The sequence below is a fragment of the Gouania willdenowi genome, chromosome 11 (genome assembly GCF_900634775.1).
Source record: "Gouania willdenowi chromosome 11, fGouWil2.1, whole genome shotgun sequence".
NCBI classification, from domain to species: Eukaryota; Metazoa; Chordata; class Actinopteri; order Blenniiformes; family Gobiesocidae; genus Gouania; species Gouania willdenowi.
This window is the reverse complement of record NC_041054.1, coordinates 15110942-15132200: the sequence shown is the minus strand read 5'-3', so window position 1 is coordinate 15132200 and position 21259 is coordinate 15110942. Positions and strand designations below refer to the sequence as shown.

The 21259-nt window shown below is 40.5% G+C and overlaps 1 protein-coding gene across 7 annotated transcripts in view; it reads right to left on the bottom strand.

Moving 5' to 3' along the window:
* dync1i1a (dynein cytoplasmic 1 intermediate chain 1a) overlaps window positions 1–21259 on the bottom strand; it is a 59806-nt gene that overhangs the window by 16373 nt on the left and 22174 nt on the right. For all 7 annotated transcript variants that reach the window (XM_028460807.1, XM_028460804.1, XM_028460808.1 and 4 more), the window contains 7 exons: window positions 17238–17333; window positions 14017–14188; window positions 13265–13364; window positions 12838–12963; window positions 1687–1833; window positions 654–767; window positions 380–513 (listed from right to left, as the gene is read on the bottom strand). In XM_028460807.1, the coding sequence (XP_028316608.1) occupies window positions 380–513; window positions 654–767; window positions 1687–1833; window positions 12838–12963; window positions 13265–13364; window positions 14017–14188; window positions 17238–17333 (889 nt within the window). The remainder of the gene's footprint in view (window positions 1–379; window positions 514–653; window positions 768–1686; window positions 1834–12837; window positions 12964–13264; window positions 13365–14016; window positions 14189–17237; window positions 17334–21259) is intronic.

The window sequence follows — 21259 nt, the reverse complement described above, 5'->3', positions numbered from 1 at the left end:
TTAACATATACAGTGTATTTCATGGTGTAAATGTTTTTTTTTTCCCGACTATGACGAATAAAAGTAATAATGTGCAATGTCCGGTCAACGTCAAATTACATTGCGGTCATCGTTACACATTTGATCGACGTAGCACCTGGTATTGACCTACCACACATGTAGTAGTTTACCACAATGAAAAACAATACCAGTGTGTTATCTTCTATAAACAGGCTTGTTTGTCTGAAAACCTTTGTACCAGCTCTACAATACTTACTTCTGGTAATAATTATAAGGTTAATCGCGTTGAACGAAAACATGACTGAGACAAAAAGTGACAATTTCCTAACTACAAAAAAAAAATGTTCCAAATGTATAAAGTGTGTGTGTGTTCACAGACCTGCCATGCCTGGATGCAGTGTACACAGTGCCCTCCTCACTGCCAACCACGTAGTTGTTCACGTCTCCCGTGGGGAAAGCCATGCCAGTCACTGCTACAGGCTTAGATTTATTGTATACAAGCTCCATCGTCTCCTACTCAAACGCGCGCACACAAAAATACGGTATTTTCAAAGTGCACGGATTTTCAAAACATTGGTGAGGAACAGTGAGGTATGGAACCCATTGTTATTTTATGCTGCTCTGATGTGTGTTAATGCACGTGTTTGGCGTACCTGTGGTTGTGAGAGCATGTCCAGACTCCACGAGCACATCCTACCATCTGTTGACACAGAGATCAGGTTGTTTGCATTCTGGGTGCCGACCACATTGACCGAGTACACTGGGTGCTGCAAACAACACATAGAAAAACACACACCAATGGATCTATCATGTTATACAAATGCTCTTTATCTGTCATGTATTGCTACCCATGATCCCAATGTATGACATCATCGGGTATCTTCAATCAAGAACACTGATAGGCCGCTCAAGACATGGGTTTGCTGTGCCAATCCATGTGTGAAGACACCATAACAACAGTGGAGAGTAATTGATTTGCTTGCTGGGCCACACAAAGAAACTATTCACTAATAAGCACAACGCTGGACTCACAGAAGAGTGCAGCAGCCTCATTATTTGGGTCCACAGTCTTTTAGAGGAGTGGAATGAATAGAATGTGCACACATCACTTGTGGAGCTGTGAGTAGGGATGACCCGGGGTCTTAAAGTATTGCAAGTGGGTTTTCAACTGCAATTGGTGAAGGGTTTGCAGCACTCAGTGAAATGTGTTTGATTACAATATGATCATTGGTCAAAGAAACACTGTTCTGATATAATATATATAGATGAAACAAATACAGGTTTAAAGCTAAATCATGGACATTAATTAATATTCTCACTTTAATTCTCTAAATAAAGACTGTTACATTGTTTAAAAAACTTAGTTTACAAGTTGGATGTCTTTAATGTAGTGTCTAGGAATAGATCAGTGGAAAACTTTAGTTTGTGAAGTAAAAGCAGCTGCTTTTTTGCAGGAAATTCCTTTGAATATTTTTCCTTCACTGCAGTAATGGTAAATCAATTAAAATTATTGGTTTCATTGTTAAGGGAACAGACAGATTTAACAATTTTAACTTGTAAGGTTTTTATTTATTTATTTTGACTGTTGTGTTAATTGTAACCAGCAAACACGTGTAAGGGCATTCTTGCAATTCTAGGCAGGTGACCTTAACAACACATTTGTCTGTTAATGGACCTCAGCCTTACAGTGTGTGCAGCAGCAGACAGTGGAGTTCTCTGGACAGGAGTGCGACGGTGACTGCGGTTGTCCCAAAGGACAATCTGTCCCGCGTATGTGCCTCCTACCACCAAGTTGGGGTGAAACCGGGCAAAGCCTACAGAGACCACCGGAGACTAAGGAAAGAAAGAAGAGGAATACAGAAAATAATTTTCAAATATTTTTGCAAAAGACCACATTATTAAAAAAAAGGCTACACTTACATTATAGAACAAAATCTATTAAAAGGAGGAATGAATGGCAAGCGAGCAAGCATTTATAGTGAGAACGAACAATCAAGGTTGCGTAATGGGTGGCAAAGACGAGAAGCAGAAGGAGATGATGAGTTTGAAGGTCCACTGAGGAGACGAGAGACGGTTGAGGCTGGGACGTAGAGCAGACAAAGAGAGGAATTGTAGTCTTCTTTCCCCCCCACACGTTTCACATTACAGCATCAAAACCCCAGCAGCCACTGGAGCGCTGACTGTAGCCTCCATCATGACAAGCGCACCCTTGAACTCGTACCCCTCCTCCTCGTGTCGTGGTTATTGAGTTTTGGTTCCTCTTCAGCGCTCGTCTCATATGCGATTCTGTGTGTGACAACAAGATTCTCTAGACCAAGAGCCACTGGAGCTTCTGTACCACTGGGCAATAATTTATAGTTTACTGACAAAATTTTAACACATGGGATCTGTTTTGAAAAATACATGTTGCCTGATAATCTTGTGTCTAAGGTTTGGAATTCCCCTTTTGACAGAACAGAAAAGGACACAAAGAAGCTGATGGAGAAGCAATTTGCCAGCTTATAGTCAGTCTCCTACATTGTCAAATTAGGAAACTTGATAAATGCCCAAGTAGTCTTGGAAAAGTAGAAATATAAAGTGTTCAGGAGCATTCTTTGCTATTTCAACATTGGCACGAATCAACAATCAGATGGAAAGACTGTGGACAAATCAGATCAGCATGCGAGCGCTCCTCTTTCTACTTCTTCTAACTGTACATGGAGTTCCAATGTCTGTGTCCAAACATAATGGTGGATTATTGACCATGTTTTTTTCCTGGATCTTTACTTCAGATTTCTAATAACACTGCTCTTTATTCCATTGACCACGTAAACACTTCTTTCACAAGCCCAAGAACCAAGATGGGTTTAAAGACTTTCACTAATCACTTCATCAGCATTGCAGTTACTATTAAAACAAATGAGCTGTAAATTACCGAAAGTATTGACATCAACAAAACAACTTTTTCCACCAATTCAGATGTTACACTAAATAAACAACCATGCCCCACTGGATAAATAACAAAGAGCAACTAAATCAATTCAAGATCCCTCTCTATTTGCTCCATATGGCGGCTTAACTCATAAAACCTATCAGCGTTCCCATCTTAACGGGAAAAATTCTCTGCTAAACTCTGGCTTCCCTCCCTGAGAAACCACATGTTATGCCATCAACCCTCTTATGGTCTGTCAGGTTCAGTGAAAGAGCTACTGAATATTAGCCCAACTATGTCCCCATATGGCGCTGCAAGGCGCCGGCCAGTTAAGTCATGGATTCAACATGAAAGTCATTCTGTCAAACTGCACCAAATCAAATGTCACATCAGTACATGTATTTTTACATTAAACCTCAATTTTGAGCACTTTGTAAGACACAAAAAATAGAACAAATGGTTGTGATCAAACGGAAGTTGGGCAACTGATTCATTCTCAGATTTGCTCGCATGTTGGAAAATAGTAAACAGGAATTACAGCTAATTACCTTTAAGAATGTAACATTTTCACCAGCATTTATTCATTTGCTTGTTTGTTTTTCTGCTAGCAGGATTACTGTCAGAACTACTAAACGGATATTGATGAAATTTTAAGGAAACATAGACCTTACACCATGAAAGATTCCATAACATTTTGAAGGTGATCCAGATCAATATAATGGATTCTGGATTTAAAAAATGCATATCTTGGTTTGTGATTGACCGATCTTTATGAAATTTGACCCAGTTATGTCGGGTTGGGATCCTCCATTACTCCACTAAGTTTCATTTGGATCTGATCTGGATTGCGTATTAGACCGCAGATTTTGCAAAAACAAAAATGGGGTTGCCTATACATTTGGTTGGACCTATGGATTGTAGTACGAATATAAATGTATACATTTCTTCACAGCCTTTAAAGTATAAATGATCATTGGTACCATGATCAGGATCACTGATCCAGATAACTGAAATATCTGACAGAGGGTATTTGGCACTTAGCAAAGGTCTTATCTGTTAAGAATCTGTTAGTGGTGCTGTCTTTGTGTTTTTTCTTTGCTCCCTCAGTCCCCTGATTAGTGCACACCTTCTCTGCCTCAGTCACCAGCACACCAGTTTGCCATCTACTCATTACTGCAGTATAAATGCCTGGTCCCTCTCTCCACTTGTTGCCAGTTTGTTGTTTGCTCTCAGTGTGCCCTGCCTGCCAATCCATGCTCTCTGTCAACCAAGCTCAGCCACCTCAGCCTCATTTTTTGTTTCCTTGTTGGAACTCAGACCCACACCCTGCTTCAGCTGTGGTCTTTTTCATTTTGTTAATAAATGAATGGTTTATTCTTCATTTTTGGATTCCAGTTCTTGTCAGTAAAGTGTTTTGCTTATCATTATCAATCCTTCTTTTATCTCCCAGATGGAAAAACTGATAGAATTACATTCTCCTGAATGTATATATATACTGTATAAAACTACCTCTAAATCAATTAAAGGCCATCGTACGTCTCAATTCAGAGATGGGCGTACGCTCGTAAAAACTCAGATGTTTAAATCTGTGCGTAGGACTGGATCCACGCACCTATCCTTTGAACATCTCATTCAGCGTAGATGTGAGCACACATGTGGTCATGCCTACATTTACATATACAAATCATATGTAAATTAGACTGTCACCGAGGATTCCCCTCAGCTTGACAAGAAAAGGCTGTGCTCTTACCACCAGTAACACAAGAAAGAAGATATAATTTTTAAACATTATTAGACAAACAGTATTGTGTAAGGTGGAGATGATTCAACGGTGAAGATAATGGAATACACACACAATCCACTGAATGTGTGACTGTGGGAAGCAGATTAGGAAGAGAAGGAAAATTCTATATACTTCTGTGTCTATTCGTACGGTTGCCATACGGACAACCCCCGATGCTATTGGTACATTTACCGAAGTACGCGTATGTAGCGTCTTAGGGTTAGGTTAGAACCCTATATTGCAACATTTTTTAGGGTTAGGTTTACGGTTAGGTTTAGTCTTAGTCACGTGACTTAAACTGGCCAATGAGGGATGCTACGTACAGATAAAATGTCAGTATATAAATACGCAACCGTACGGATAGCCACTGTTATAATAATAATAATCGCATACATCAGGCTTAATGTTTGTCTCTGTCTCCATCTGATCAACAAACAGGCAGTGAATGTGTAACAGGTAAATGTGACTCAGTGGAAAACGCTTTGGTATTAAAGCCTCTAAGTGAAGTCTTTTCCCCAATACATCAATCACCAACCCCACCGCCTCCCGCCTCCGCCCGGTACGATCCCCACGACACAAACACGGGCGGGTGCGCACACACCACACCGCGTCAGTCGGTCGGTTGCGGTGATCAGTCTGTTGGAGTGTGTGTGTGTGTGTGTGTTGCTGCTAATGATGGCTGGACTGAAAACGTTAAAGTGTTCAGACGTAAGTGTCTTTTTCTCAGAGGACGTCTGAACAACTGTCGTAGATCCCAGCACATAGAGCTCTGACAGGTAGAGAACAACATGTCACGTTTTTGGACGTACGTACCTTTTGTACATGAGTCCCCCGCTCACCACCTCCCTCTTCATTTCAGACTCTCACATACCAGCGACGCAAGCATCACATCTGTTCAAACAAGGACTCTCATGTCCACATCTTGTGTGAATGTGTCGGCAGCTCAGCACGGACACAGAGCCAAGCCTGACATTTCATTTCCAAATGTAGAGTAGCTCAGTGGATGGTTCCAATCTCACATGTGGCACAGGTCAGACACCTGCTAAGTCATCTCCTGCTAATACAGAGAGAGGATGTGAAGACTGACAACTCTCTAGATTAAAAATACAGCAGAGTAAATACATATAATAGGGGAGATAAAATGAGACAGTTTCCCCCCTACAAGTAACATCTACAATATGTTTCAACACTCCTCAAACCAAGTGTTCCTGGCAGCTCTAAATATGGCAGCCACTGGCCATCTTTGTTATTTATTTTGTGCAATAAGAAGAACTCTAGAGGTTTTTTGTTTCGTGTGAATCTGTTCGTTATAGAATGAGATTATATATTACATATTGCAGTATAACACTGCAAAACATGTTTTCTCTGATACGATTAATTGAATCATCTGTTTCTGCAGCCCTAGGTGATGCAAATAGATCACACTACATGTAGTGTTAACCTATAATGAAATATGCAGACGAGAGAAAATGAAAAAAAAATGGCAACAGGTAAGGGATTAGGGATGTTTGAAGGGATGACAGCACGAGAATGGAAGCTAAAGAAGGTAAACAGGGGCCAAACGCTGATTCCTTTGTCCCTGCACCTTTTTTTATTTGTTTTATTTCTTGCTTTCCTTGGGCAACAAAACTTTCTGTATTCAGACATCAGAGCACCACAGCAAGAGAGAATCATTAAACTAAGGGGCAAAGAAGTAGTAGGTATAAGTGAAGGTTTATTGGCCAGAATATGCTTCATTTTTCCTCCAAAGTGGATCTTTGCTTCATCCCTCAATCTTCCTCACCACACTCATCTGTTTTCCACTCCGCCTTATCAGTACCAGATGGATTGAACCATTCTTCTCCTGCATCCCAGCTTCATAACCCCTCCTCAACCTCCTCAACCACCTTTCTCCTCCTGGCTTTGCTCATTTATGACACCCCACAGATTTTGTCACTCTGTGGTTTTTGGCCGGAAAAGAGGAATACCAAGTCGGAGTCTGCATTTCAACAGGCAGCTAGTGGAGCGCCAGCACAGGGAGAGACCAGAAATAGGCTTGTTCCTCCTTTTAAAATCTGCTTTTCTTTCTTTTTTAAATGTTTTTTGCTTTTCCACAGACTTTCAGTCTTGATAGTTCTAAACAAAATGTACATTTGTTGTTACTATATTGTGAAACGTTTACAACTTAGCACAGAACCAGTATTTTATTAAAAAGGATAAAATCGTCAATTTTTTTTCATTGCTTTCCCTCTGTACCATTATCGTTTGTGCACTATACATTTAGTAATGGAATGAAATTGACCTTCTGCACGAGTGACAACCTATCATATCACTACACATTAACTGACTTTGGAATCTAAGCATCACTGCTTCACATCTTTTGCCAAATACAGCTCACTCGAAGCAGTACTGTGCTCTTCCTCTGCTTCACTCCACTCTCCACTTCTTTCAGCATTCTTTCTTACTCTCACAACATTTTTGGAAGTGCTGAGGGCCCGTGAAGCACTGAATAGCAGAGGGATATTAATAAAAATATGACTGAGTCCAATGGGATATGACAGTAGCAGCAGGGGCTGGTAGAGGGGGAGGTGTGTGGTTTCAGAGGGTAAAGACGGGGTATGAAGTTAAGCGGGCTCTTTATTGTGGTGTGACTTTGTCCGCTTTAGAGGGTGGTGTGAAGTTACAAGATTGGACCCAACTGGGATGGGGTGATGATGGGTGCAACTGTGGGCTTGATGAGGGGAGGCCTGCTGGTATCAGAATCCACCAAAGGATCCGCCCCTTTTCCCGAGGTACAAACCCTCAAACATACTCTAATGGATCACTTCTTCCTTTACACTGCCGATCAATCAGGCCAGTGAGCTGCTGTGGGTTTGAAGGGAGCTTGAAAGGGGATTTCCTGCTGGTGGCTTGACATTATTTATAATGTAGCAATAAAAAAACATACATTTATACTACTCAGATGTCCAGGTTGCTGTATACACAAACCATGGCTATAATTAAATATATATTTTCCGCTGTATTGACCACTATTGTTTTCATTTAAATTTGAGGATGTGGCCATTATAGTGTAGAATTTTCTGCAAGCTGGCACACATTTGTACAGCGAAATCGTCTGTCAGGAGGCAGAAGTGTGACGTGTCGACCATCGGTTTAGGACCCTAGCGTTTTCTCTACAGCACCAACTAGAGGCTACAGGTCTGAGCCTGGATTTTTGTCTCAAGATGGATGGCGATCTGTCAGTGAGCATCCGTGAATCATATTGTTCATGCAATGTCCTTCAGACGTATTTTCAGGCCTGAAACTTACAGAAAAATAAAAACGTACAGTTAACTGGTCAACACTGTATATCAATATGTACTTTGATATGAAATGTAAATGTTCAACTTCCGGCTAAATGGTTTTGTTAGCTGCACTGAGTTTGTTTCAAACTAGTTTCCTTAGGCCTTGCTAACTTTGAGTTGCTTTCATCAGAATCAGAATCAGAATCAGAAATGTTTTTAATGGCCATGTACAGTTTTAAGGATAGTACAAGGAATTTGTCTTGGTAGTTGGTGCACAAAACAAACAAAAAAAAAAAACAAAAAAAAAAAACAAAGAACAACCCAGCAACAATAATAATAATAATAATGATAAATATAAAGGATGAGGGATAAATAAAGGATAGATGGAGAATAAAGGATAAATAGGATAAATATAAATATATATATATATATATATATATATATATACAGTGCAGCAGATAATGTCATCATGGAGGTGGTGATCTGGTGGGGGAGGGGGGTTCAGTGGGTGACTTGGGGTGTGTTCATGTGGATGGTGGCAGAGGGAAAGAAGCTGTTTTTGTGTCTGGAGGTTCTGGTCCTGATGGACCAAAGCCGTAGCTGCAGCGTACCAGATGGTGATGGAGGAGCAGAGGATGGACTGGATGATGGAGCTGTAGAAGTTCACCATCATCTTTGTTGGCAGACTGAACTTCTTCAGCTGCCGCAGGAAGTACATCCTCTGCTGTGCTTTTTTGATAAGGGAGCTGATGTTCAGCTCCCACTTGAGGTCCTGAGTGATGATGGTCCCCAGGAAGCAGAAGTACACAGAGCTCACTGTAGAGTCTCCCAGGGTGAGGGGGGTGAGGGGGGCTGGGTTCTTCCTGAAGTCTGCTATCATCTCCACTGTCTTTAAAGCGTTGAGCTCCAGGTTGTTCTGGCTGCACCAGGACACCAGCCGGTCTGTCTACCACCTGTAATCAGACTCGTCTCCATCAGAGATGAGACCGATGATGGTCATGTCGTCTGAAAACTTCAGGAGTTTGACCGATCAGTTAGCAATGTTTCAGCAGAACATATTAAGGTTGCATCGGGTCGCATTGGTATAGATCTATGGGCCAGGTCAGAGCCAAAGTCATATTTACCTGTTTGCTGTGTTTCCGTGCACAGTTCTGCATTCACTTTGATAGGACAAAGTATATGAATGACCACCGGTAGTAGACCATAGTAAAAGACGAGTTAGGTATTTTTTTGCATTTCAAAAGAATCATACATAAACATATATTTCTCAGAAACTCCGGATATCAGTTTTAAGCCACTTCTGCTATTGATGTCACATCGGTGCAGAGTGCGGAATGCAAAATGGAGACGGAGACCGACGGAGGCGAGTGACAGAAAACAATGTAAACTGTCAAAAGTGTGGGACCATCATAAACTAAATCGAACGCAAAACACAGTACAATGCGTGTACTGCAAGACAGAATTAGCTTTCGATAGCAGCACTTCTTCAATGTTACCGCACGTGAGCCAAAAGCACCAGCTGTAGGTATCGAGCCTGTCTTGCGAACCCAACAGGTAGGTCCAATGATAATGTCGCGTTTACAAAAGAATTTAATTTAGATCAGTGATTGCTAGTGTAGATTATGGCATGTTAAGAACACACATGTAGCTGAATAATGGCTTATTAACTGGGGAAATAGTTGTAGTGGCCACATGGCGAGGCATTATGTGAAAAATTGTATTAGTGAAGTGTTGTTAGCCCATACATAAAGTAACTGTAGTATTTTATTTTCTGAGATTTTTGCCACTAGAAACTGAATTTGAATTGTAGGTATTGAATTTGAAAGTAACAACTTGAATTTAGAATTTACTGTTTTGAAACTGAATAAGTGACTTGAAATTGTATCCTCGGGGAGGAGCGGGGGATTGCCGAGCCACCAAGGTTGTGTGTTTGCAGCAGTACTTCTCCACTCTCCTCTGTTGCCCCTCCACTGGCCTTTCTGTTTTGTCTTTGGTCAGTATTACTATTAACCAATGTTTTATTTTTTTAAATCTTCCCCCAAGCTTAATGCAGTGCGTAACTAACTACTGCCTCTCACACACCTGCGTGTCTGTGGTGCAGTAAAATGATGTGCAAATGTGAGTGCCTGGTGTTATCGTCTCCTGAGGAGCATTCTTGAAATCATCTTGCGGCCCCCACTTGGTGGTTCGCAACCCCCCTTAATTGGGAACCACTGTTCTAAAGAACAAAATGAGCTCCAAGTACTGTGTGCTACTGACCTGCACCGTTACATGTGCTTTTTATTGTGGGTCTTTGATGAAGTGAGCAGCTGTGTTTGGTGCTTTGCATTTTCAAAATACTTTTCCACATTAAATTTTTTTTAAAATATATTTTAATCAAACTCAGTTTTTAAGTGTTACTGTTTCAATGTTATTTTTGTATTTTAAAACAAAAAAATGGAACAAACTGCCAGCAAAGCTGAAGTCAGCTCTTTAAAACATTTTAAAATCCAAGTTAAAGGCTATTCTTTTTCTCTACTGCGTATGACTGAGGGAGATTTTGAATGTTTTTACTGCTGATCTTATTTATATTGAAACTGTAGAATGTTTTCTGTTGCACTTTTTAATTATGTAAAGCACATTTAGACTGTTGTGAGACAGGTTAGTTATGTCCTACTGATGATGTGTTGTTGCAGTTGTAATCCTGGGGTGTATTCCAGAAAGAAGAGTTAACAAACATACCCCGCAATGAGAAATGCTGATTATCTGATTCCGTTACAGCTGGTATGAAGTATGTAAACCTTGGGTTAGTTACGTGCAGCACAAGCGTGATAAAAAGCCATCATCAATGGAGCAAAGATTACATGAGCTGCCATGGCAACCACCCAGAAGAGAGTGATTCATTCACCCCGATGGGTGAAATAAGCCTGTGTTTTGGGAATACTGTATGAGCATGTTCTAAAGGTGCGTTCACATAGAACACCACTTCAGCAATTGTGTGTAAATAGACACGCACACAAGGTGTTTACTGGGTATTAAAAGCTCAAATTTGTCTTATCTTTATCATGTTGGCCCTTAATGTGGTTGAAACTAAGAAAAGTCAAAATATCAGTTTTACAGGAAAAAGATCATTTGAACTGGGAAATCTGGAAGTCGGACCAAACACAAACTAACAACTCATAACCTGACAAGATAAATCCCCTGTTGAATTCAACCCACACCACAATCCCCAACCTACCAATGCCATCACACGCTCTCATTTTATAGTGACCAACACTCAAATCCTCCAGGAATGATAAAAGGACAAAATAGTGCAGCATTTCCAACCCATGCTAAAATACAGTTTGAACACAGTGTAAAGCAGGCCGTCGTCAACCTGAGTGGGCGGGGCTACACTGTTACTATTGAACCGCCAAAGGTGGCAAAGATGTCTCCCCTTTTGAAGCTGAGATTTCTCAATAAATACGCATCATTTAAGTTGAATGACAAAGAATGAACCTAATGACAAACTTGATGGTCAGAGGCGCAAGGTGATTGGTCAATGAGCTTCAAGGTGAGGGGCAAGGGAGCCACTAGTGGCTCTGGAGTCGCAGGTTGCCGACCCCTGGTGTAAAGCAAACAGCAAGCATGTGTGACTACAGAGGTAAGAGGAAAGCACATTCGTGGACTCTGTTGCTCCAGCCTAATGAGAGGTGGAAGGTGAAAGGGAAAAAAAAGAACGAAAGCTGAGGGAGAACCATACCAAGAACAGAAGGGCAACAAAGCATGTGTTTTCTTTTCCTTCGAGGGTTGGAATTTCAACAGGACATGCTCGAACGTTTTTAAAAAACAAATTAGCTACAGCTAAAAAGAAGAGTCCTTTAATTTAGTCCAACTCAATGATGCTTTTCCCCTTAAACCAGCAGGGATTCTTTTTCTGCCAACTTTATCTTCATTTGTTTCCATTTTCTTATAAGATAACCATGGAACAGCCCTGGGCCCAAACTCAGTGACTTACATGTGGTGTGCGGTACTGAAGAGTTTTTTGTTCAGCCTCACAAACATCTTTACTCTATCAGCGTCATTACACTCCAAGCATCTGAATGTGGACAGATATATACTTTATGAACCAGAGCAGCTGAGAACTTCACTTATTCCTAACAGACTGTTCTATAAGTTGGTCCTGCTTTGTCAAATTCCCTTATTTCTGGATTTCTGCTGCTCAACATTGACAATCCACAGATCAGCGTGCCCAGAAACCACACTAATAAAGTCTGATAGACAGGAGGAGTAGCAACAGGAACGCTGTATGAAAAAATGTGCAGAAGTCTATGCATCTCAGAGATGTGTGTAATCTATCCATCTGACCGCATGAATTTCAGCAGCAGCATAAATTGTGGTGGACTGAAAATAATGGAACGCTTAAAAATGCGACGACGGAGATCAACAGGCTTTATGCTGAAATATCTTTATGCAGCGTGTGGTCTGCAGGAGTCTGTGCTCTCCCTCAATGTGTATTTCAAACCACTTTCAGTCTTATCAGTATTATGGAGCACAACATTGAATAACAATGTGTGAAGAAGCACCATGTGTCAGATAGATAAGGGGTGTGTTTTGGAAAATTTCTGACTGTAATTTTCTGCCAGCAGTCATTGGATTCCAACAAGAAAAAAACAAAGAATAAATGTTTCATTTCAACATTTCATTGCACTGTTACTGTTTATTTACAAATCTAACACACCAACCAAGAGCATGTAATGCTCTTTCTTAGGTTTATGCATTCAATTCTGATAGTGAAGACCACCTACAGTAGGATTCATTGATAAAGCAAAGAAAATCGAAAGAAAAGTTATATGCCAAAAAAGAAAAAAACACAAGAAGCAGATGTTATCAATATTTCCATTCCATTATTTTGAAAGTACCTGACAGTGGAAAACGTACTCCGGCGTGGCTTTCTTAAACTTGATGTTCCACACGAGGGCAACACCATCCGGTTCATGTGGAGCATCTTCATTGTTGTTGTAGGAGGCCACCAATAATTCAGGATACTAACAGTGAGACAAACAAGAACATATAGAACCAGCATGAAACTGAGACTGTTTCAGCACTGATGGGGTTCTTTATAGAATAGTATAATTTTATTGTCATTGCACAAAGTACAACAAAATTGCGCATGCCCCTCCCAACAACATTCAAGTGCACTTCAAAGATTCAAGCCACACAGACGCAATCATCATAAAAACAACATAAGGTACGGTAAAAGTCTGTCGGACTAAAAAGTTCATCAGTATAAAAGTGTATGGGTAGAGAGAGTCCAGAGAGTTGGACATGCATGGCATCAGACCTTACCTGGTTGGACCAGTCAAGACAGGTGACAACACGGTGTTTGGACCAGTGCTCATCATAGAAGAGTCTACTGAAGGACAGACTGGAGCCACTACCCGAATCTCTGCAGTCAGAAAGTAGTAACACAGTTAGTGACTACATTAATAAAAAAAAATTTAAATGCTTAATTTAGACCAAGAAACCCATAGAAAAAAACAAGGACTTCAATGGACAAAAAACAGCTATAAAACCAACCTTGCCCTGCAACTGTCCTTTTATCCTAACTGGTTGTGCCACCCTTGATGGTGATGAATGTAGTCTTTTTTATTCATTTATTTGTTTTAAATGCTTGACCTTAATTTAACAGATGCTGTGTTTTTCTCTTTTAGTATTTTCTGTATAGCAAACAGAGGTCATGGTTACATCGTTTAAAACTGAAAAAATCTTAAAACTCGTGTTAAAATAATTAGAAACATTTCCACGTTTATAATGTATGAGAAAAGCCAAAAAATGACAGAGAGCATGGTTTTAAAACTGTGATATTTGTCAGTTCACAACAGGTATTTCTCTCTCAGATCCGATTGCAGCATCTCTACATAGCACAGCAAGAGTCTTCAATGCGTGACACACTGGGCATGAGTCAGTCACATTTTTTAGTGTTCGAGGCATGCAAGTAAACGCTCACATGTGCACACACTTCCGTGCAAAGAATCCAACCCCCGGCCTTGTCTTTCTGTCCACCCCCTTACCCACACCCACCACCCCCGCCCGCTCACCCCTCTTTGTCCTCGAGGTCTCGGCCGCTGTAGTCGAAGAAGATGTCGCTGTCTTCAGCCAGAGCTCGTTCCATCACTCGGATGCTGCAGTCAAAGAAACTCTGAAATTCTGAGGAGTGTAAGATCTGCTGCCTCTCCTCCTCCGTCAGCTCTCTCAAGGCTGGAAATGAACCTAAAGAAGGACACAAAAACAAAAAACAGAAGGAACTGATACAAAAAAAATCATCACATTAGAGAGATTTGCACTATTATCTACTAGAATAGTTGTAATAAAAACTGGAATTGGCCAAATGAAGTTACCTTTATGAACTTTACAGTCAAGTGATACTTTTAGCTGCTGAATAATGTACATTGTTAATGAAAAACTCATCTTGCTTTTGTTCATCCTCTTAAAGATAAGCTCCCGAAGTTTAAACTGAGCATCTGAATGAGGACGAAATGTGATAAATGCCTTTAAAAATTGTTTTAAATGCACTGGTATGGGTGTCTCTGTCTACTATGAAGGAATTTTCAGTCCCCACCATCTCCAGGGCTTATAGAGAATGTTTAAAAAAAGAGCGGAAATATCCAATAAGAGGGAATAGGGTCCATCTCTGACCCTCCAACAAGTTAAATCTTTTCAGCTAAGTACAATGCTGTTGAGTACTGTTGGAATTAGATTGAACAACATTTAAGAGTACATCAGTTGTGATCTATATTAATGGTTGGGAGTGGTGAATGAACATTTTGTAGGTACAGAACTTAAAATTGCGATCATTGGTCTGCACTCATCAAATATGCAGCCATTGTGGCGTTTTATCTTTGCAGTTTGGACTAAATGAAATGGACTTTTCAGATTCATGAGATGAAGAATAAAGGAAGTTCTGAAGGCATGGTTGGCATTGTTTGAAAGTTTTTGTACTTGACTTTTGGACTTTGTCATATTTTATTAATCCAATTCTATTTGAATCTGGACATATTTTCTTCAGATGATGTTCAGCAATGTGTTGTTACCAATGGTAGAGCATTCCTCTTCTGATACTGGACCGACTTTTGATAGCATTACCAACTGCCCTGTCTTTGTAGGTATCATTGGCCACATTTACATGGGAGCTTTAATTCCTTTTTAAAGCGGAATAAAAGTTATGACGCGCTGGGTGACGACATAATCCAACATGGCGGCCCGGAATAGAGCCAACACTATCTAATAAGAGTCTTAAAAGACATGGATTTAATGACAAAAGGGGATGGACGGAGGCATAAACATGCGGACATTAACACTGACACATGGACTTATCACACACATGGAGATCAGCAAACAGAAAAGGCTTCAAACCTGTGGAGACGGAATAAATGCGTCCCCATACTGCTGCACAGGCTGTAATATCACCAAGTTTATCATTGTAACGGTTGTTAGAGCTACTATCTTTACCAAGGAGCAAATATTTATTCCTGGTTATTGTTTTCTGGAGTTTTACTCAGCTTTATTTACCAGTGATTAGTTGATATCTCTATTCCGCTCCGTGGAACAAAGTGTGTTATTGTCCAGCTGCTCCTTCAAAACTACAATCAAAATAAAGGTGAGAACAGTTCTCATGTGTGGTCTTCTGTGTTACAGCCGACGAGAAAAGGTTTGTGTGTTTTTCCCCATAGACGTGATCGACGTAATACGTCATGTTCGCCCCCTGTCCAATCAGAGCCTTCCCAACCCCCAGACCTAAAGCGGAATTAACGAAAGCCGAATGAACTGGTTTTCCATGTAAACCTCAGTTTGGGAGTTTTTATTTCTATGTAAACACGAAGCAGAACACATTCATTTCAAATGATTTAATTTGAAATAACTAATTCCAAATTAAACATCGTGTAACCGTGGCCATTAAAGCATTATAATGGAAGAGGAAGGTAATCGATGCAGGTTAACAGCATTGCTTATCAAACAGTAGTTGAGCATTAATGATGATTTAAGCATGGGGTGCTGCTAGGGTGCATTGAGGACAATCCGCTCTCCAAAGTAAACCAAACAGCTCAGAGACTGCCACACTAGGCTTTCAACAGTCAACAGTTTACCGACAGTTACAAACTTACCCATTACTCTTTTGTTTATGAACACAAAAAGCATTGTTTGCTCTTCATGTGCTTTGACATTACATTAACATTCCCTTCATCTCTATCAAAACCAGAATCACAGTAAGGACTATAATAAACTACAAACAACTCCTAATGCATCTTTTCTAGTAAAATCCTACAGCAACTTCATAAACAAGGGAAAAACAAAGGCCTCTGAGCGACTCGCCTCCCTTTGAACGTAATGGCTGCACAGCACGGCGTCCAGTTTTTGAAGTCACTGTCCCCGAGCATGCATGCAAATTTCCTTATACACACAAGCATGTGCCGACACACACATAAATCGACCTTTAGCCTGCATCTTGACTTTGATCCCCTGTATCCCTTTGTATTTTTTTTTGGAGGTTGTCAGAAATGGAGCCAGTGACTCAAGTGGCAGAGATCAAAGGCCAGACCTTCTAATAGGCCAGGATGGAGAGGAGACGGATGACTGTGCATTTAAGTTTGTAAGGGTGTGCTATTGTGCATACATCTGTCCATGCATGCTTTTGACTCTCTCTTGAAAATAAAAATGCTTCCTTTATGTGGATGAAGATGTAGATTGGTAGGTCATGTCTTCTGTTTTATGATATTTCCTCTCAGGAAATAGTCTTTTTTTTGTATTCCTAAATACATGAATCTTCTTCTTCTTACAAACTCTTCCACATGCCCACACAAAGACACACACTCCACTTTAGTCAATGCCACTTTGAAATGTGGCCAAGGGGTCAAGTGACAGGTTTTTAATCAGCGTTGACCCCTGCATGCCATGAAGCAGATATGCAGGGCACGCCTTAACCTCCTCTGTAACCTCACCCACCCTCCCGTTTGATACACCCACAGACTGGTAGAGGGTGTCACACATGGGTGACCATGTTTCGTGATCGTTTGAGCAGCAATATAAGAGGGAGATAAGATCACTTCAAAGTAAAGAATTGGATGTTTTGTGCTGGTAGAGATGGGGAATCAAATTTAGGATAACTAAAACACTCTGCTCTGCACTTATCTGTATGAAAAACAATATACAAATAATGTTTGATTTGAATTGATTAATGATCTTTGCTTCAGGAAAATTTCCATATTCCACATGAGATTTGTCAAAGATAACCGCAACAGTTAATTATTATTTTTTTTCTTACCATCTTTGGCTTCCCTGTTGTCATCTTCATCCTGATGCTCCGCCTCCAGGCCCGGTTTGGCCTCCATCATTTCTTCATCTTCCTCTTCCTCCTCCACTGAGAAAGTTTAAAAAAGAGAGCACTCATGTTAATCAACAGCTGTCCCAATTTTGCTCGACATCCTGCTGCGTGTAACCCCCTCTCCCTTCCTTTGCACCGATTTGATCATTCCCAGACATGCACCGGTACACCTGACTGTCCAAATAGGTTTCATTTACACACACACACAGGCACACACAGATGTGTGTTTCAGAAAACCAAGAAAAATATGTAACATTTACTTATGGGCTAGGTTTAAAAAGGCTAGCTTACCTAAGCTCCAAGTTGACTCTAACAACTCCATGAGGACACTGATTATAAAGCCTTGATGGACCAGTGCAAGTAAGTTATTTTGTTATGTAGAGTTAACACTTTACAGGCTATCATGAGAAACTTGATGTATAAATGTATCTGTCGTTTGAGGAATTTTCAGAATTTCATCATCCAGCTGTTGACAAAAGTGTGTTACCAGTCATCTTTGTGGTGGCATTGGTACAGTAGTCTTTTATAATAACTGTTTTCATCTGTTTTATATGTATGTGCTTTAATCTTGTGAATACTAATTGTGTCTTTGTTTTTAAAATGGACTCCTGAGTCTGAAATAAAGGATGATGATGATTAATACTGCAAACATCTGTTTCTCTTCACCCAAATTCAAATTCTTCCAAAAAAATTGTTGGATTAAAATACAAATATGTATCTGATGGTTAATTTGAAACAAAAATTCAAGGGAAATCTTGCAAGTCGTGCACCCACGTTCCCATCTTCTTCTCACCTTTGACCCTTAGAAAAAAGATTCTAAGACATGCCTGTTGAAGGGGATTCCCACCCCAATTAAGGTCCGCAATTACACTTGACTCAACAGAATTTATAGTGAGAGTGTGTGAGTATCCGTGTGTGTGCGCGAGTGTGTGTGTGTGTGTGTGTGTGTGGAGTTCAAGTGCGAGGGGTTACCGTCAACACAGGCACCTGCTTGTTAGCTACTGCCCCCCTCACCCGCCCTCAGGCTATGTGTTGGTAACCCTCACCAAGCGCTCCTCCTTTTTTTCCACCATCCTTCCCTCTGATACAGATGCTAAGAGTCGGGGGGCCTCTCTCGGAAGACCTCTTAACACCCTGACACCGCAACCAGACACCTGTGGTATGAGAACACACATACGCAAACACACATGCACATACAGTCTGCCTTTCTCTGCCTTTGCGAATGCACACGCCAAGAGCCTTCGCCCGCGGTGCCACGGGTGGCGAGGGGTTAACTGGCAGGGTCAATCTGACAACAGTGGCTCAGTCCAGTGGGAGGAAGTGACTACACCACGTCCTCTGACATGTCATGTCTTTCACACATACACACACGCACACACGTCCGGGTGTGTTTAACTCAGCTGGACTGTGGCCTGGGGCAATGTTTAAAGCACTAGCCTAAGGGCTGCTCTCGCACTGAGTGAACCGTCTATTTCACTCGTGGACTTGCCTAAGCTTTAGATTATCTACTGCAGTCGATTAAAGGCTAAAAACCATTGAGACAGTGTTTAATAAATGTTTGAGCCTTTTGCTCAGTGCTTTCTGATGCTTTCTCCTTCTTTTGTGCATTACTGTTTATGCCAGAGAAAGTATTAAATGACTAAGCAAAATCAAACAGAGCTGTGAGGCTTCAGCCAAGTCGGTGGTTAACAACCAGCATTAGTCATCCAAACACTAGTGACCCACCAGTATGTAGGACAGAAAAGAGAAGAACCAGACAGGCAGACGGCAGCCAGACGAGTTCAATGTCTGGCTGTCAGAATAGTCAGAAGCAAAAAACAAATAGGGGTTATTTTATCTGACATACTTTTTGTCTATTTCTAAAGTTTAAGGCAGGAACATGCTACATAAAATGTGATCATTTAAATCCAACATGCCAAAATGTGGAAAAAACAAGAGCTGTCCGAGAACGCAAACCCCCACAAAGTGCCAAATATCCTAGTCTTTTCAGATATTGGCAGTGTTCTGGATCAGTGATCCTGATCATTCACACTTTAAAGGCTGGGAAGAAATGTCTATCCTCATTAATAGGGGTGAAAAAAATAAATTCTGCGATATATCACAATATTACGTTGCGCGATTCTCGGATCAATTTTGTTTTATTTAAAAAAATAAATAAAATTTAACCTTTATTTAACCAGGAAAGTATTATTCACTGTAGGAGACATTGGAACTGCACAAAGAAGTGCTCTGAAACGTGGGCATGTTGACCAGCTTGTGTGTTTGTAATAAAATCTAAAAAGTACTAACTTTCTGCATTTATTTGTTGTTCTAGACATATACCTCAGTTAAGTTGCACTAAAGTCAAAGCTGGTTTAAAAGCCACAAGCAGATTGTACGTTACTTTTAATTTTAAGTTATTGGCACATGGCATGTTAAAGCCAATTTTTTTAGTGTAAAATATGCCAATAAAATATATTTCATACATAATGTTCTCATGAAGGCGTACACATTTACAGACAAGTTGTTTCTTAAGTCTGGGTAAAACTTGATGGGCTAATTAGGGAATCAACCTGACATAACTGAGTCAAATTTCATAAATATCAGTCATTACAAACCAAGATTATTAATTTTTAAACTGATCCAGAATCAGTAAATTGATCCAGAACCCTTCCAAAATGTAATGGAATATTTCATGTGTGTATCCATAAAATGAAGAGTCCGTCCTTAAGACTGCTCTACTGTAAAGTGTCTTGAGATACCATTGGTTATGATTTGGCGCTATACAAATAAAAGATTGATTGATTGATTGATTGATTCATGGTGTATCTTTGATTGAAATTTCTTCAAAATCTAAAATTGTCAAAATAGTAACTTTTGCATAATCCTGCAAACAGACAAACAATGAAATGAGAAAATAATCCGGAAGAGAAATTGTGGCAAATAACTTTCTTCAATCAAACTTTCTTCATGACCTTAAGTGACCAGTTGGTTTGTAACAATGTGTAGCGATAGCAATGGGAGAAGCATAAAGGCAAAGGGTAAGGAACTACAGCGATAACTGGACAAACTATCAACCACTCTAACCCTAACCCTAAGGTTCCTGGTCACATCTCAGACACTGATACACTCTCACAAACGATACAGAGAAACATTCGTCGGGCCGTGCCTTGCTTATGACTCCCCATACCAAAGTGAACGATCCAGAACCGTTCGGGGGTTTCATCAAGAGAAAACAACCACAAACCTAAACCTAACCTAAACCTTTAGCTTGATTTATTTTGGATTGGATACATCTCTTCAGAGAGAAAGTCTATGATGTCATAGACTTTCTCTATGACATCATAGACTATGATGCAAACTTTGGGCAAAATACTTTGCCCAAAGTTTGCATCATAGTCCAGTCCCACACCAAAAATATCCCTTGTATTTCCTTTGGTTTAAAAATACTCAAAGTGAGGCCAAAATGTGCCATTAATAACATATACAGGTATATGAAACGTATTCTAAGGAGGGCCACATTTTTTAATACTGTGAATTTGTCTGCCTGTTACTCTTGATGGTATTCCCACACTTCATTTTCTGCACCTCATTCCAGTCATTGGCTGCTTCGTCTTTCCACCTGCTGTGTAAATACCCCTCAGCACTGCGGGACAACTGGTTAACTGGCATCTTCGCCCTCTGCCAGAAAGGGAGGGGTGCACCTTGATGAAACTGCACTTGGGGGCTTCTGTCTTGGCCAGCAACACACCTGAAGTAATAATATCCTAGGACGCCACATCTGGCTCTCTCAATCTTCTGCGGGGTGCTCACTCCAGTGACCTTGCTCAGTCAAATCAAAAACAGCTCAGCAGGTACCGACGGACAGAGAATTGTTGCTTGGTGAAAACGTGCACATGATCGCACACAGAAAAGTGTAAAAGGGGGGAACGTTTCAAAAGCAAATAAACATAGTTATGTCCTTGATAACTGCAGTGAAAATA